This window comes from Sphaerodactylus townsendi, linkage group LG03, assembly GCF_021028975.2.
Source record: "Sphaerodactylus townsendi isolate TG3544 linkage group LG03, MPM_Stown_v2.3, whole genome shotgun sequence".
NCBI lineage: Eukaryota > Metazoa > Chordata > Lepidosauria > Squamata > Sphaerodactylidae > Sphaerodactylus > Sphaerodactylus townsendi.
In genome coordinates, this window is record NC_059427.1 from 141,045,949 (window position 1) to 141,064,255 (window position 18,307).

An 18,307-nucleotide genomic window follows, 5' to 3' on the forward strand; every position below is an offset into this window, starting at 1 on the left:
CAAGACCAAGGAGGAGAGTACTAGAGCAGCTCCCAGACACCAAGAGACCCATGCCCAAACCGGGGCTCTCGTGGCATTCTCAGTCACGTGCAATCTCCAGCCCATATCCTTTAAATTCCCCACGCAGGTCCTCAAGGTTGTCTCCAACTCCAGTATAGGCACTCCCATCCCAACGGGGACCATTGGGCTGGTGCTGCCAAAGGCTTCTGCTGCTGAGCAGGGGTTGTTCATCATCCCCGGAGTCATTGACTCCACACACCAGGGAGCCATTCACCTCCAGGTGTGGACCAACATCCCGCAAGAGTTGCCCAGCGGAACCAGCTACGCACAGCTGATCCTCCTGCCCCACGCGCTGCCCACTGTGGATTCAATAAAGGCCGCGAGCCCCAGCAGCCATCAGGGGCGGCGAGCTAACGCCACCTCATCGGAAGCTCTTCCCCGCCTGCATTCTGGAGCTCGCTACCATGGAGGGGTGTCTGTTCAAGGGCCTGGTGTGGACACCCCGGGCGCCATGATGTGACCGGGCCATCAGAAAGCAGCCGAAAGTGGTTCGACTCAGTGGCCAACCCGAGGCTTGCCCGCGACATCTGGGGGGGGTGGGAGGAATTCAGACCGCGAGACAGAAAGCATCCGCCTCGCCACGGGGTCCACAGCTCTACAGGGACTCGAAAGCGGCAGGCTCTCAGTCCGGGCCCCCATCATTCTGGACATCCACGTTAATCTCTGGGGAAGGGGACCTCATGAGCTTGCGGGTCAAAATCGACCTTAGTCTGGGATGGATAAGGTCCATCTACACAGGGTCGCTGATCCTGCTTCTGTACCTTCTTACATTCACCCTCGAAGTTCTCAAGGCTAAGGAAACGGTGTCTCCCCCCTTTTTTTCCTTTTCCTCTATTTTTCCACTCAGCATAGCGGAGAGGGCCAATTGGCTGGACTGGCTCCTCCTCCTGGATTGAAAATCTGGGCCCGCCCCTGGTACCGCGAGCACTGCTGGGACAGGCTCCCAAGTTAAGGGGTTGCTGCAAACACAGATCCACTCATGATTTGGGTGGGTGGTGTTTGCCAAAGTCAGGGGCAACTGTATGAATTCAGCTTGCAGGTACCTAGCGGCTGACTCCAAGCCGCCTTCTTTAAGGGAGCGGTCTCAAGCGGGCAGCATCTCCCTCTAAGATAATTCGGATCACAAATTCGGTAGCACCATTCCAGCTGCTAAGCATTTTTCTTGCAAAGAAAGACTTCCCTTTTTTTTGTGTGTGGAAATTTACCCCTAATCGCTTTGATTGCTTTGTCTCCCCGGATGCACCCATCGACACCAAAAGCGCATCCAAGCCCCCCTTGTGCTGCAAATTAAGCATGCACACTCATTGCACCTCTAGGGTCCGGGCCAGCCCCTCCTTCCTCGAGGCTCGGACTCGCTGACGTACCCTGATGACGCTCTCAGGCTGTGGGGCTTCCATCAGGATCGCTTACCCTCTGCCCTTCCTGTCAACAACTTAAAGAAAGAGGAATAGGCGATAGGCGGCCCCCAGTAGATTGCATCAAAAGCAACCCTCACGCAGCTGCGCAGCCTGCAAAATAGCCTTCTTATATTAACTCTAACTCATACAAAATTCGATCTTGACCTCCCGCCATCCGCTCTAGAACCGAGCCTGGCGGGGCCCGGCCCCCTCCCATAACCTGGGGAAAAGGGTGTGTTTCAGTCCTTTTCTTCCTACAGGTCCCCTGTGGGATCCCGGACTCGCCATGACCGGCCAGCTCCAAGTGGAATGGCGCCAGGAGGAAACCAACCCCATCCCAGAGATGGAACGGGTCACTCTGGAGGATCCGCGCCTGGCAGCTCTCAACGGAGACGTACCGCCGCTGCCCAGACGGTCCAAAGACCCGGTGATGACCTGGGGGATGTCAAAGCAACCACTCAGCCAAGCTCGAGAGCTGCTGCGCCCAGCAAGTGCTGGTTCCTTGAGACACCCGAGGGTCTCTCGTGCTGCCATCTTAAGGGATCATCATCCGGCCTAACCCGGGCAGTCACCATCTGTCTTCTGCTTCAGTCTCTGCTGCCTTCCTGCCGATGGCAGTCGGCTGAATTTCCCCTGACGAAGCTTTGACCAGACCAACATCTGGGAGCAATTCGCTGCCGCCGCCAACGTTTCGTCCTTCTGCCTGGGCCAGTACCTAGGAGTCGGGAGTTTGCTAAGCTCCTGCCTGCTTCCCGTTTGCAAAGCCCCTGGAGACTTCCTAGCGTGAGTCTGGCTTAAGCCCCTTTATGAATGCTTCGTCCATCAAGTACTCCATGAGCGCCGACTGGGGGCCCGCCGTCCAAACCACTCCCCAGCCGGCGCCCTCTCCCTTTGTCATCACTGCAGAACTGTCGCTAATCTCCACGAATCCAACACCTGGCGCCTCGCATACTGCCGGCGCGGCAGGGACGCAGAGACCGGCCCGGGCCCATTCACCGCTTCGGCCGGACTGGAACTGCACGCACACGTGAGGACACTTCCCCCCCGTGGTACGGAAACATCCTGCTCCCCCCAAGGGTTGGTTCTGGACTCTTAGCGGGGAGAGAACTTTTAACTACATCCTGCTGCTTTCCGGCTTTCTGCCGACTCTCTGTTGCCTCAGCCAGCCTTCTACCCACTCGTCCTGCCTCCAAAGCCTCCACCTCGGGAGCTCCCGGCCAGCCGGGCCGCCGCGCTCGCTCTCCCCCTCAACCCCTCCTGCCGGAGTGACGCGGTCGCCCTCTCCGAGGCAGAGTTTGTCTCCCTCACCCACTTCCCTAATTAGTGGTCCCTGGACTTGCCTCTTTACAACGCCAAAACAATTGGACGGTTGGCCTGTGCTCTCGCCGAAGTCCATAAACTCTACCTCTACCGCTCTGGATGCCCTGGCCTCCGAGCAACAGGAACTTCGGCCAGGCTGACCTTAATTCTGATAAATTCCGCGCCGCTATCGATTATTTGTTGTTGTTGCATCACCAAGGTTGTGAGAATGTGCATAATATGTGTTGTTTTTAATCTTTTCCTGATAATTCCCATTTGATCTCATATGAAAGTGCATGAGTTCGCAAGAAGTTGTATCTAATCTACGAAATATGACGTGATTGCTGCCCACTGGTGGTCAGCCCTCTGGAAGGCTGGCTACCGGGAGAGATGGTTAGAATGCTATGTCTGTACAGCTCTGCATTGGTTTGATTGTATGCCTCACCGTTGGATCTTGTTTTGTTCAATGTGTATCTAATATTGCCTGTAACGTGTGTAAGAAACCCCTCGACTTTCCCTTACATCGCGACCAAGTTCTAATGTTGCACAAGCAGCTCGGCCAGCTTGGCCAAACGGCGGAGGAGGTAAGCGCCCCTTTTAACTCGCCCCCCAACAATTCGGTCTCCCCTCTACAAAGCGTAAAAGGAGGAGATGTAGGGATGAGCCGCTGACCCAGCAGCACCGTAAGTAGAGCGCTACGGGATGCTTAAGGCGCCCTCACGATCTTCTGGTCAAGCCACCGCTCCCCCGCCCCTCACCCCCCGATGAGTCACGGGTCATGAACTGCCTGGCTCACAACCACCAGGTGTCCCATACAAAGGGACAATGGGCCCTTGCCCTCGGGCCAGGATTAGACCCAGACGCTGATGCTTCCTCCCGCACGTACCAGCCAGGTGAGATCATGCATCACATGATGATCTCTCGGTCTCCCGCTCTCCCGGTTTCCCCCCGGACCGCCCTTCTACACGCCCCCACGGAAACCCTAATAAAAGGTGCCAGATGCTAGCACGCGAGAGAGTCGTCAGAACCACGGGCTCCCGCGATCCTGTTGCTGGCACTCTCCACCAGATGATATCTCCGCGTCTCGTCTCGTTCTTATGCTGACTCCGTGGGCACAACTACACTCCACACCGGAAAAACCTCCATCCCCCAGAGGAGAATAGATGGGGCAGCGCTAGTCAGAGGCATATCTAGGAAAAATAGAACCCTGGGACAAAATCTGAATTTTCTGTTTCTCCCAACAGGTGCCCAGGTCTACCACTCAGAGCCCAGGTCTACCACCTGGAGCCGGTGTCCAGGTCTACTGCCTGGACCCTGCGTCAGCATCCAGGTCTGCTGCTGGAGCTTGTGCCGGCATCCAGGTCCACTGCTGAGAGCTTGTGCCGGAGTGCAGGTCTACTGCTTGGAGCTGGTGCAGGTCTACCACCCGGAGCTGATGCTGGCGGCCAGGTCTATGTGAGCACCGGGGACATCAGTTACCCCATGTCCCCTTGGGTGGTGTGCCTCTGGCTCTCCTGGCCCTTCCTTGCAAAGCATGACAACAAGAGCTGTATTGTCTCGCCAGAATGGCCAGTGGGAGAGCCCATCTTCTCCCAGCTCACCTGATGGTTCTCCAGGACTCCAAAGGTGGAACAGGCAGCATCTGTACCGAGAAAGCCAAAAGCGCCCGAAATACCATTTCCCCAAACCCAGAAAATAAGCCCTAGCATGATTTTTCGGGACTTTTAGAGGATGCATGAAATAGAAGCCCTACTCTAAAAATAAGCCCTCGTTACAGATTCCCCGGCGCAGCTGATTTGGTCATATGGGGGGCGCAAAAAAACCCAAGACATCCCCTGAAAATAAGCCCTGACGCATCTTTTGGAGCAAAAATTAATATAAGGCCCTGTCTTATGGAATGTCTTTGAATAAGTCTGGAAGTGAATCCCTGGGGATTTGGAATTGAAAAGGGAAAAGGGAAAGGCGAGAGGCAGCGGAGCAGACCCCAGCAGTGCAAAATCTTCAGCTGCAGCAGCAGGGGACACATCTGAGAAGAGACGGGAACGGAAGGCCGGGGGTTCGCTTTTGGATGGCAGCGAATTGAGGCGGAATTGCTAAAGCTGCACAGGGCTGTGTCTGCTTTCCCAAAACACCTGACCAGGTTTTGGCTGCATGTGGCCGAGGCTATGGGGTCGTGATCGGCTGAAGAATGCCGGCAAAGGTACATGGCGGAGCAGGGGCTCTCCTGTCCCCCAAGGAGTAGATATCTGGAGGAAGTTTTAATCTGCAGTGGTGGGGGGCAATGCTAACAGGGGAAATAACGGGGGGGGGGGGAGCAAAAAAGTCATGCTTCATGGGCAGAAATTGCACTGGTTTGGAGTCTAAGCCCCAGTTCCTCATCTGACCATGAAAGAGGAGCTTCCATCTTCTAGTCCCCCAGGGATCAAGCTCCATAGTCCAGACCCAACGTCAAAAGAACTGATGCACCACAGAAAGCTATTGGAGGTGAGAGCTGCAGCCAGCCCCTCCATATATGATGTTAGAGACAGGAAGAGCTACAGGAAATATAGTGGAAGTCATTGATGGGTCTAAGGTAGGATTGCCAGCAGGCCTGGAGAAAAAGTGTTCTGTCCCTTTAATGGAGGCTTAAGGCATGGAAATGGGTACCTTCAGCTTTTCAAGGCATGGAGGTAAACATCATCTAGTAAGTCACAGAACACTTTTTTTCTCCAGCCAGTTGGCAGCCCTGCCCTTAACACATGTTTTCTGCAAGACTCACAACACATATTACTCGTGTAAAACAGCAAAGTATCAATATGGAAGGAGAAACTGTTCACCTTCTCCAATATTCACTGTGCTGGAAGGGGAGACTTCATTGACTCAACATTGAAAAGCCAAGGCACTGCCCAAGTTAAAAGTGACAATGTTCTATCCAGTGGTGGGATTCAGCCGGTTCGCACCACTTCGGCAGAACCAGTTGTTAAAATGGTGCTTGTAAACAATCAGTTGTTAAATTATTTGAATTTCCACCACCAGAACCAGTTGTTAAATTATTTGAATCCCACCACTGGTTCTATCCACCCAGGCCCTGTGATGGCAGGTGCAACCCACCTATAACTTTTTTGGTCAGTCAAAGTTTATTGTATTTGGCCATAGGCCTTTACCATTACTCTTGCCAGACGTTTATAATTATTTAATAAGTTCACAAATTTAAAAACTTAGAATGATCACAAACAATACCGTCTGTAACTGATAGATCCTGCAGTTCAGTGGTAAGTCTTAAGTCACACAGTCCCTGACCAGCAGTCTGGCTCCTCCCCTCATTAGTTGTGAGTGTCCCAACCAAGCCATACCCACATGGAGGAGGAACTTAAGCAACATCAGCTGCAGCTGCCAGAGTAGCCATGATAGCCTCAAGATGGCCATGGTACATATAGGCTATGACACCACCATGATTAGCCCAGCGATCGGCACCGACGGCACCCTCTTCTGGCTTGTTGTAGGTCAATTCAGGCAGAGAATCGTGTTGGCCAGCACGCCAAGCATGCAATGCCCCAGCAAAATTAGCAATGCCCCCGCCAAGGGCCCGAAGGATTGCATGGGGGCCACACGAATCCCACTTGAAGGTGCTGCCTTCTGAGAGCACATAGGCATCTGCGAAGCCCAGGGCCACACACAGCATCTTGTACCCAGCACCGGAGGCAAAGCAGATCTGCTCACCATACAGGGGTACCAGAGCCTTCTGCAGCTCCACACTTTCATTGCTGCTCAGCACCACACAAGGAGGAACCTGAGGTACCGGCCGGCTTAGCGAGCTCAGGTTGATGTTTTCATAGGAGATGCCCCAGTGATATCTGCTCTGCCACCTGCAGGAAAAAGAAAGAGACTTGGGGGGCTGGCTGGAACTTGGCTGAAACAGCAGGGTGGGGCAGGGGAGACACAGAGAAAGACAGAGTTGCTGTTGTTATAGAGAAAGATGCAGGACTGAGAGGGACAGACAGACAGCTGTCAAGGTGATAGTTAAAGACAATAGGGAGGAGCTCTTCTCCAGCTTGAACTAAAACCTTAACTGGAGAAGAACTCACAGCTGAGATGTTCACTCAGCGTGGAAAGTGAGCATATGTTGCTAGTGAAGGTTATATTCCTAGCTGAGGAATGACAAAAGTCACTGACATCACTACACAGAGGTCAGCTTGGTCCTATGAAAATTACTGAACCTGTTTTGTGGCTCGTCTTTGTCCACAGCTACTGTACAGCATGCAGATTTCTATACACCATCTTTAATACATATCCATGAAAAATCATCTGTATTTGTACATTGTCGAAGGCTTTCATGGCCAGATTCAACTGGTTCTGGTGGGTTTTCCGGGCTGTGTGGCCGTGGTCTGGTAGATCTTGTTCCTAACATTTCGCTTGCATCTGTGGACACAAGTGTATAACAGACTTCTCTCTGTGATACACCTCTGAAGATGCCAGCCACAGATGCAGGCGAAACGTTCGGAACAAGATCTACCAGACCACGGCCACACAGCCTGGAAAACCCACCACAACCATCTGTATTTGCTTAACTTCAAATAAAAGTATACTCAAACAATGCTGGAACTTCTATGCTAAAGCACTGGAAACATTTGGAACAGAGTGGAACTCAGAGTCAAAGCATCTGTCTACCTGGAATATTTTTTCTCACTCTTCCTCCATAGAGAGCAGAGAAGCTTCTCCCTTCCCCATTTTATCCTCATAGCAGCCCTGTCATGCAGATAAAGCTGAGTGAGAGGGACTAGCCCAGGGTCACTCAGCAAACTTGGTGATGTGTAGGAGGGATCTGAACTTCTCTGTCCCAGATCCAAGCTACTACAACACACTGGCTCTCTCTTATCAGAGTAGGTTCTCAGAAAAGATTGCTTCTTTACTCTTAATCTCAATGATCTGATCATTTTAGTTCCTACTTGCCTGAAACAAGCACAAGGGCAACCATTATGCTTATTATAGTCTTCATTTGCGATAATTCTGAATACATCGACTGAAGCTGGGAAAACTCGCCTTTCCTATCAGAATTAGAAAAGTTTCTCAGAAAGTTGAGGAAATTCCTTGTCATCACTTTACAAGTTCAGTTTCTCCTTTGCCAAAGTTTCTCTTCCTCCAGGGCTCTGACTATGGCAGACCTTTGCAGCCTTAAGGATTCTCGTTTAAATAGGGCTTCTTTTATGGGCAAAGCAGCTACATGTAGTTTGGCTGTGCGACACCCCCCAAGACTACCAGTCTCTGCCATGCTAACTAAGAACATGGAGCTGTTTTGTGCAGGTGGCAGCACAATTTAAACCAGAGGCTGGGCAGGTGTAAAATTCCATAGATGTATTATTTTGTCTTGCCAGGTTTATTAGCATCTCAGGTCTATCAGCCATTTCCCTGCCATTCACAAAAGCTGCATCCTCTAAGCTAAACAGCCCTGGGAGAAAACCCACTAATAAAATTCTCTACTATTTCTTCTCTGAAGCCTCCCCTATTCTTGTGCTCCATAATCTCCCTCTTCTGTTTAAACTTCTTCCAGTGATTTCACCTCTCCATTCTTGACTGGCTTGACTGCACAGAATAAGTGCTTTCATTTCCTTAGAAGTCAAGTCATTCCCTTCTTTCCTTTTGCAGAATTCTATTATATTGAGACCAGACCTTTTTGTCTCCCTTTGGATTTTCATCTTTGGTTCCCCTTCCCATAATGCTTTGCAAATATACTGCTGTGAGATACAGGAGTGCTATGCTCTTTTGGATTTATATCCCAGCTGGGTGCCCTTGGGCTAGTCATAGCTTTTCGGAGCTCTCTCAGCCCCACCCACCTCACAGGGTGTTTGTTGTGAGGGGGGAAGGGCAAGGAGATTGTAAGCCCCTTTGAGTCTCCTTCAGGAGAGAAAGAGGGGATATAAATCCAAACTCTTCTTCTTGTCTTCTTTTGTTAAGATTAGTGCAGTACCATCCTAAAAGTCTAAACATACAAGAGACACTGGTATCAGAGATTATCCTTGACAGTGACCTGACAGGGGCCCAATGTTCTCTGAGATAAGGAACTGGTTATAGCCATAATTCCTGTATGACACATTTATCTTACATGCTTTCTTTCTCCTGAGTGTCTGGAAGATGTCTAGCTGATATTTGATTAACCTGAAAATATCAGATTAACCTGAAAAAACAGGTAAAAAAACTAATAGATGGTTACTATCATCAGTTTCTAGACTTTCTTTCATAATAAAAATTCACTGGACATATTATTACCATTCTTAATGATTAAATTTTAAATCCCTTTTCAATTTAATGTATCATGAAGATTACGTACATCATTTCAGCAATCTCCTTCACAATTCAAAACATTTTTTGAATAATAAAAATAATATCTTTCTTCTGAAGGGCATCATTTCTCACCACAGTATCAGTGGCATCCTTTAGTTTCATTCTGCACCACAATTAATTCAGCTATGTGAGATCTTTGTGGGGACTGCCCATTTGATTGGAATCCTGTGTGTATCCTGCATTCCCTTTCAAAAGTTTTATATGCTTCCTCAGAGGCCCTCTGCAGAGGACCTGCTAGCAGAATATGTACCTTTTGCTACTATTTTTTCCTAAATACAAGTGATTTCCAGTTGTAGAATACTGTGCTCCAGGGCTTAGAGGGTTTCGTTTTTCAAAGGACCTTTGGATTCCTCACTGGACTTTGTGGCCAAACTGCTGTCTTAGAAATAGATCTAGCATTTAAAAAGAAGGGACTACCACTGAGTGGCTGCCTTCTGTGCTCATTGCTTCCTTGACTCTCTACAATACGAGGATTCAGCAGGTTCGCACCACTTCGGCAGAACTGGTTGTTAAAATGGTGCTTGTAAACAAACAGTTGTTAAATTATTTAAATCCCACCACCGGAACTGGTTGTTAAACTATTTGAATCCCACCACTGATTAGAGGCCACCCAGCTGACACTCAGCGTGGTCGTGGGTGGAATAGTCAACCTGATTGATACACAACGGAATGTGGATACCTATGCTCTGGTAACTTTTCCTGGAAAAATGGCTCATTGATGATGCCCAGAACAGGTTCACCTGAGTGCCGGTTGTATACCCCTATCAGCACCAAGGCCGAGTGTAGTCCTGATGGGTAGATGCCATTCACAGGTGCCACAGTTCCACGGCCACGGATATACTGATTGGTGGAATCTGAGGAAAGGAAGAACTTGGTAAACTGGGTGTCTTTCATCCAGGATTAGCAATAGGATAATTATCAGTACTGGCTGATGCACAGTTTTGCACACTGGAAACTATATTAGTTCCACAGAGGGGGAACTGCAAGAGCTATGTCTTCAAGGCTCCCAATCCCATGTGCCTTAGCATTGGGGTAATAGCATATGATTTGCATGCTGAAAATCTAAAAATCAGTATTTTAAAATCTCTAGGTAAAGGATAATTTCACACATTATATAGTATTGAACCTGTCTTTATAATGGAATATACATTCTACGCTGCGTCACGGCGAGTCACAGATTTCTTTGGAGCATATATTTACCCATGTTTTCTCACATCCTTTTATTTCATTCATATATTTACATTTTTAAGAATATGCTTAGAAATGAACATGGAAGACATGCAAGTCCCGGCATGTAATACTGGACATGACAAACAAAAGTAATCACAACAGATTAAAAGAATCTAAAAAGGGGGTGGAATATCACTGTTCATTTAACCAGGTCATGCTGCCAGCTGTGCAAAGCCAAACACTGCAAACTTAAAAAATGTCAGGTATACAAAGGTGGGGTGAGTGGCACTTTATGGTGCTGGGACACTAGTATCCTAATGCATCGACGAACAAATTAAAAAAAAATTAAAAATGGCTCCCCGCCATGATGACTTCTCCCCCAGAGAGAAAGTGTGGAGTTGATGCCTGACTGGGAAAAATACAGAGAAACTGGCAGAAAAGCCCTCTGTGTGGAAGCTGTGTTGCCTGTACAATTAATCAGATTGCACAGCAATGAGAAAACACTGTGTGGGGAAGCAACCCAAAAGTCTAGAAGTCCAAAAACCTGTGGAAGAGCAACTCCTTCTATTGTATTTCATTACCTTACCTATGGGGTCAATCCACACAGCCATGTTCTCAGTGGAGACTGTCACATTCACACCATCCAGTGCTGGGTCAGAAAACACCACCTGCTGATGAATAGCAGCTGCCAGCAGTTCTGCAGCTGTCTGGTTCCGATCCAAGACTTTCTGCAGCAGGGCAGCTGTTTCTGGTTGAGAGGGACATACCTGCACTACCACAGTCTCTCCTGAAAGGCAAACAGATTTCAACTCTAGACTGTGAAAGCAGGTGTCTCCCTTTTGTTCTAAGCCACAAATGGGGAATCAGGGTGGTAAGTCAGATGTGAACATGATTTGACCTATCAAATTTTAATTAAGGTACGATTAAAAAGTGCTGACAATTTTGAGGTAAGGAAACAATGAGTTTCCATCTCAGTTTCACAAAACATGCCGTGAAACTGCTCATGAGTGTACTGGAAAGGCTGAAGATTACTGCCGAACTGCCTCTTAAAACAAACCTTCAGGAAGGACATTCATTTCTCCTTCCAAAAGGCGATCTTATATCTTGCATGTTTACATACTGCGTTCCTGTGAAATCCTGACTGCTAGGTGACACCAGCTTCACCACTCAATTTGTTTTCAGTTGACTGTGCAGCTGGTATGCCATAAAACATTAATTTCCATCTTAAGCACTGCCATTTTTTCAAACTTCTGCTCTTTGCCTCATAAGGCACCAGTGTTCTCCAATTAGCACTGGAAACAAATTCAAATTACTGTTGGTTCCTGTATTTTCAAAGGAAAAGCTGCCACAATGTCTCCATCACATTAGCAGTGGATGCAATCAAGGTCTTTTTTTGTATACAGCACAGTCTCACTTACCTGTGTGCATAATACCTATTTCATTCTAAAGATCTGTAACTTTTTTATCATGCCCCAAATTTTCTCTTTCCTCCAACATTTTAAAATTTTGCTTAACTTTTGGTCTAAACTCTAAACAATCTTCTTGATCACACTTTGTCATGTTTTGCTTGGTCCTAATTAAAATATTACCCTTCTGGTTTTGGATTGAGTTGCATCTAAGTCCCGTTGAAACTGCAAGTCAAGTTCTACTAATTTCAATGGGACAGGAGCATGGCCAAGTTTTTTCTGGTTTGGGACCAATCAATAAGCTGCAACTGAACAGCGAATTAGCCACCAATGGGAGCAACACACACTTTTAGGAACAGCTTCTTGTTTCTTAGGAAATGAGAGCCCTCTAAAGATGCATAATGTGTGGCAGTAGAGAATCTTACGGAGAATGCATGGCAATTTTATTGGACAGGCAGACTTCTATTGGACAGGCAGACTTCTATGGGGACAATCCTTAATACATTCAACACCTAGGTCGTTATGAGATATGTAGATAAAATTAGCATTCAAACTGATTTAGCAAAAGAACTGCACTGTATGAACCACAATATGAGGGAAGCTCTACTGACAATGCAGCCCTATGAAGGTTTACTCCAGTCTAAGCCCACTGATTGCAGTGGGTTTAGTAGACTGGAATAAGTCTGCCTTGTCAGAGCACTTACAGTCCTCACTGAATGAAAAATCATCTCACACAGTGAAGCAGAAATGACTAGCAGAGTCCATTTTCTTCACCTCTAATAGTCCTCCCTCCCTCCCTCCCTCCCTTCATTCATTTTTAGATTTATACCCCGCCCATCCCCGTAGGGCTCAGGGCGGCGAACAACATAATATAACAGTCCCTTGAAATGTACAAACTCATTGTGTTCTGTGGCAGCCACTCAACTCACATGGGACAACTGCAAATACTAGCTAATGCACTGCCTGAACAGAGAGTAGTATTTCCTAAAACTTCCACCTAGAATTCCTTGCAATAGGCAGCAGTTCCCTGGCACAGAAGTTGATCAGAAAAATGGTCCCTTAAGACAGAAGTGTTGGAAAAAAACAACAGTGGAGCAAGGAAATATTAGACAGTGTATCTGTCGCACAGTTTAGGAAAATTTCTGTGGAAGGAGTGGGTTTTACAGGAGAAGGAAGTGGTTTGTGAAATCGAAAAGGGAAGCTTTTTTCTAACATTTGGTACAGCAAAATATGCAGCAGAAGGAAACTGAACCAACAGATAATCTAGCAAGATCAGTTGTGAGTTTGAGATAGATGATCAAGGATTCAATAGGGGCCTGACTGATATTTCTTCCCCCTCCCCACCAACCCTTCAGGGGCCCCTGTCACTCACCAAGGCCATTTCCAAACTTGTTGGACTCCTCACCACGAATATAGGCTTGTAACTCTGGAAACTGGTGGTGGCATCAGCGGGTGGTAGAAAAGATGGAAGTGGAACAGTAGTGGGGAAAGCAAATAGGGTGATTAGTTTTACACAAGCTGCAACTATTCTTAGCTCACAATTCTCAACAGTCCCATCCCATCTGTGGGTCAAATAAATCCTAGCCATAAAAATGTTTTCAGGAATGTTATATTTGTATGTGATGCTGTTTTATTGTAACATAAGAAGCATTTTTAGATAGTTATAACCCGCCCTGGGATGCATTTGAAGGGCAGGATAGAAACCAACCAACCAACCAACCAACCAACCGAATGAATGAATGAATGAATGAATGAATGAATGAATGAATAAGATCTAGGCCTAGAAGCAGCAGTGGCATAGTGGCTAAGAGCAGGTGTGCTTTAATCTGGAGGAACCGGGTTTGATTCCCTGCTCTGCTGCCTGAACTGTGGAGGCTTATCTAGGGAATTCAGATTAGCTTGTACACTCCAACACACGCCAGCTGGGTGACCTTGGGCTAGTCACAGCTTCTCCAAGCTCTCTCAGCCCCATCTACCTCACAGGGTGCTTGTTGTGAGGGGGGAAGGGCAAGGAGATTGTAAGCCCCTTTGAGTCTCCTACAGGAGGGAAAGGGGGGATATAAATCCAACTCTTCTTCTTCTGACTAGCAGTTAATTTGGAATTAAACAAAGGGCTGAAGAGCTAGCAGAACTTTTGCAGCTCAGTGACCCAACCCCATTGTTGTTTGGGTCTCTGCTGGGGAGGAAAGGGGAAAAAAGAGACTTCAGCCTATTCCCAGGCTGCCAGCTGCTTATCTCCAGGCCTGTTCAGTGTGGGTAACTTTTTTGTCAAATAATGTTGACTTTTTCTTTTAATACGTTTGCATAGTTTAATGGTTAGAAAAGACAAGTCTGCCTTCTTTACACTTTCCCAACGCTTAGGCCAACTTGCATCCCTTCGCTTATTACTAGATTTATTTCCCCGCTCCATAACTTCAGGGGAGGAATTCTGTCTACAGGAAGCCCCTTTGATGCAGCACAGTAGTTAAGAGATTGAGGTATAAGCCAGTGACCCCAAATAACATTTCCCTTTCCGCTAGGGTCCCTTTCCCTGGGATATTACCTCCTTCCCCACGTCATGCTTGATGACCTCTTGGATCAGCACATCAGCCAAGGTCTTGAAATCCTGGACGAACTTCTTGTTCTTGTCTGCACCCCTCTTCTCCTCAATGAGCAAGCTGAAGAGTGCCTCCTCCTGGCGACACAGCTGGGCAATGTTGGCGGCTTTCTCTGAGGCAGCAAGCAGGCTCTTCAGAAGAGCTGCCATAGTATGGGGCAGAAGCTGGAGGAAGACTGGGATGGGGGCAGAGAGAGAACGCAGGCAAATTAAACAGTGAAGAGTCCCATTATGTTCCCACCTTCTCAGTCTAAACCTTATTTCAGCCTATTGGTGAGAGAAGTGGAAACTAGCAAATGCTGTAGGACGAGTCATGGCAGCCATGGGGCTTTGCTATCTCTTGCAGCCTATTTCTTTAAAACGTTTGGGATCATCTTTCCCCCAAAGGTTGCCTCCAGGCACCCCCGAAAAAGATGCAAAAGCATCAAAACATCAATTCACACGGAAAACTGCAACCAGACAACAATGGAGTAGGGCCATGACTCAAAGAATTTGCTTTGCATACAGACAACCCCAGGTTCCCTCCCTGAGCCACTGCCAATCAGAATAAAGAACATTTATCTTGATATGTGAGTACTTTGCACATTCAAATAAAATCTTGCCAGATCCAACCATTATCATTATTCTAGAGCCAGCATGGTTAAGAGCAGGTGCACTCTAATCTGGAGAACCAGGTTTGATTCCCCACTCTGCCGCTTGAACTGTGGAAGCATATCTGGTCAACCAGATTAGATTGTGTACTCCAACATATGCCAGCTGGGTGACCTTGGGCTAGTAACAGTTCTTCAGACCTCTTTTAGTCCCACCCACCTCACAGGGTGTTTGTTGGGGGGGGGGAAGGGAAAGGAGACTGTAAGTCCCTTTGAGTCTTTTTATAGGAGAGAACAAACTCCTCCTCTTCTTCTCCAATCCCAAATATCAGTAGATAGGTTGGAAGGTCGCCTGAGATCTTGGGCTTGAGACTAAGTCAGTACCATAGCAGTTCTCTCATTTTGTGAGTTCTCTTAAAATCCTTCCCATCTGTTTCCTGTGATGGGCACTTGAATCATCCAGCAAAGAGCAGATGCAATGCCCTGCCTTGATACTGTCCTGGCTTGGCCTATCTATTCTCCCCAGAGCCAGATTTACCTCTGTATGCCTGGCAGGGTGAAGCCAAGGGCCTCAAAATCTAGGGGGCCTCTGGCCAAGGTGCATAACATTTTTGACACTGTTATAGATGTATGTATTTTATTTATGCTATGGCATTTAACGATAACATCTTATGTCCTTTAAAGGAGAAACTGCAAACTGCACAATTTTAAACACCCATCATCTTTGGTTTTACTCAGTGGTGGGATCCAAAAATTTTAGTAACAGGTTCCCATGGTGGTGGGATTCAAACAGTGGCGTAGCGCCAATGGGGCTGGGCGGGGCACGATGAGGGCGTGGCCGGGCATTCCAGGGGCGGGGCGTTAATAATTTCTCTGTTACTGTAAAAAACTCTTACTGTAAAGAAAAACTTTCTAATTTGCAGCTGGTATCTTTCTGTCCATAATTTAAACTCATTATAGCAAGTCCTATTGTCTATTGCCAACAGAAACAACTACTTCTCCTCTAATTGACTGCCTGTCAAATACTTAATACTTTCAAATACTTAATTTTGTTTCTAGAAATCAAAAGAAGGATACTTTCCTTAAACAAGGAACTTTACCATATTTCTAAAACATGTTTTTAAAACAGCCCAACAGGGAGAATTATCCCGTTTTCTACCTTCGCTAATCAGCCACATAGGAAACAACAGGACTTTATGATTTTTTGACCTAATGGAATTTCTAACGGAAAAGCAGACCCAATTAGTAACCCCCTCTCAGCACACACAAATAATTAGTAACCAACTCTCGGGAATTGCTGGATCCCACCTCTGGTTTTACTCCATGGTGTTTAAAACTCCAGGGTGGGGCATTGTGAGGTGCCGCATAAGTGGAATAGCCCAGGGCATCTCTTCCTCTAAATCCAGCAGTGATCCTCCTAGTTAGGATACCTGACAACTTTACATACAGCAGGCATCACATTTTGTGGCCTGAAGAGCCTTTTTGTAGCTTAATGTCTGTCAAACAATTGCAACTCCAGTATAAAAGGATCAAATATTGGGTGAGGCTGGGAGCGCCACTCCAGAGCTAACCCTTGACCGCCCCACCTCTAGAGCAGAGGCAAGACGGGCACATTTGCTCTCCAGGGTGGGGGTGGGTGGGGGTGGGGGTGGGGGTGGGGGTGGGGGGGGACACACACAATTCAAATCAGCACACACAGGATTATTCCTTGTAGATTCCCATCAAAGCAGGGGGAGGCACCGGCGCTTTAACCACCCTTGAACGTCTTTTAAAGAGGCTACCGGGAGTTCTGAGGACCCTTTCCCGGGATTTGCCCCACCCACTGAATCACCGGGTACTGAGTTCGGGACTGAAGGCCGGAGAAGTGCCCAAGCAGTTGCGCATTTAAACGAGCGTTTCCAGCATCTTGATACTTGGAAGCGGCAGCGCAATGGACGGTATCCCCCAACACCCGCCGCGCCACGTCCCGACCGCCCCATCGCGACTCACCCGAGTTGGGTTAGAGCTCGTTGCTCCGGCTGCTGCCCTCCCTTCCTTACCAGGCACCGTTTCCTGGACTGCAGCCGGCCTGACATTGATGGCAGCGCCCTCCGTCGGGCCTGCCACCCAAGGAGGCGGGTCCCCAGAAGATGCAGCCTGACCTGCAACGTGTGATTCTTCTACGTTGGACTTCCTACTTCGGGAGGCGGGGAAATAGCAGGCTGGGCGGAGGTTTGTTCAATGGCTCCAACTTGAGAGGTGGGGCATCCTGGGAGAGGGGCTGCAAAAGGATGCAGATCTCTCAGTGGCGTTGCCAACCTCCAGGTGGTGGCTGGAGATCTCCGGGGATTACAACTGATCTCCGGGGCAAATGGCCACTTTGGAAGGAAGGCTCTACGCTAGGGCACCTCCCTAAACCCCGTCCTTCTTAGGCTCCACCCCTCAAATCTTCAGGTGTTTCCCAACTCGGACTCACCAAAACATATTTGCTTTAGAGTGTCTACTTTAAGCATCAGCACCCTCCCTCTCAGGAACTCAATTCAGTCTTCCCCTTTCTACTTTTTTTTACTCGTCAAGTCACAGCTGACTTGTGGCGACCTCAGGACAATAGGCGCTCGGAGAAGGTTTGCCATTGCCTTCCTCTGCACAGAAACCCTGGTATTCCTTGGAGGATCTCCCATCCAAGTACTAGCCAAGACCGACTCTGCTTAGCTTCTCACATCTGAAGAGATCAGGCTACCTATCCAGGTCCGGGGAGTCAGGGATATATAATAAGTTACAAATGTATAATTCTGTATAGAGATTGACTTAGAGGGAGAAAAGACTCTCAAGAGTTTATTTAACAGAGCCTTCTCTTCCAGTTTTTCTTTGCACATAGAAATATGCGATGCAGAAGAATAATGCAAAATGAGGATTGCTTACTAAATGTTTGGATTTTACTTTGGGACCCGTAAGGTTCGTAATAACTTATTTCTATAGAAAAAGACACACTCTGTATGTCTGGGGAGACTTTGCCGCTGGCCCGAAGCGCTGAATGGCATCACTCTATCCCTTGGAGCCTCTGTAACGAAAACTCAGGATACTTTACATTGGAAGCTGAGTAGGAAAACAGTTTAATGTTTAGACCGAAATAGCCAATAACAGTTGCCATGACGTGCTACTCTAGGCTTTCCCCCCCGTCTCTAGGCGGTTGCTCCCATCGGGTTCAGATATCAAAAGGAGGCTGTGGCACCTGCAATATTAACGGAATTTTCTTCCAGCATAAACGTCCTTGACTAGAAGTCCTCTCTTCAGTTGAAATGTCTGGGCCTCCCTGTGCAATCTCTGATGAGGATCCACTCACGGCAGGCTTCTGATTATTTATTTGCTTATTTTTCTGCGATAGACCCAAAAGGGCTTCAATTCCTCTCGGGCATTATGATGTTCCATTGGTAACCGGAAATGCCGATGCTGTTTCAAAGAGGTACAAGACTATGCATGCAGCGTCCGCCC

The 18,307-nt window shown here is 47.8% G+C and overlaps 1 protein-coding gene across 1 annotated transcript; it reads right to left on the reverse strand.

The window, feature by feature from the left end:
* Nucleotides 1-3,670: 3,670 nt before the first annotated feature.
* INPP1 (inositol polyphosphate-1-phosphatase) lies at nt 3,671-18,243 on the reverse strand. The gene is made up of 7 exons (XM_048489699.1): nt 18,048-18,243; nt 16,826-17,096; nt 14,193-14,422; nt 13,023-13,083; nt 10,831-11,031; nt 9,754-9,928; nt 3,671-6,601 (listed from the first exon to the last, which is right to left on the reverse strand). Exons 3-7 carry the CDS (start codon nt 14,394-14,396, stop codon nt 6,106-6,108), a joined length of 1,137 nt encoding a protein of 378 aa, XP_048345656.1. The 5' UTR covers nt 14,397-14,422; nt 16,826-17,096; nt 18,048-18,243; the 3' UTR covers nt 3,671-6,105.
* Between the last annotated feature and the right edge of the window lie 64 nt (nt 18,244-18,307).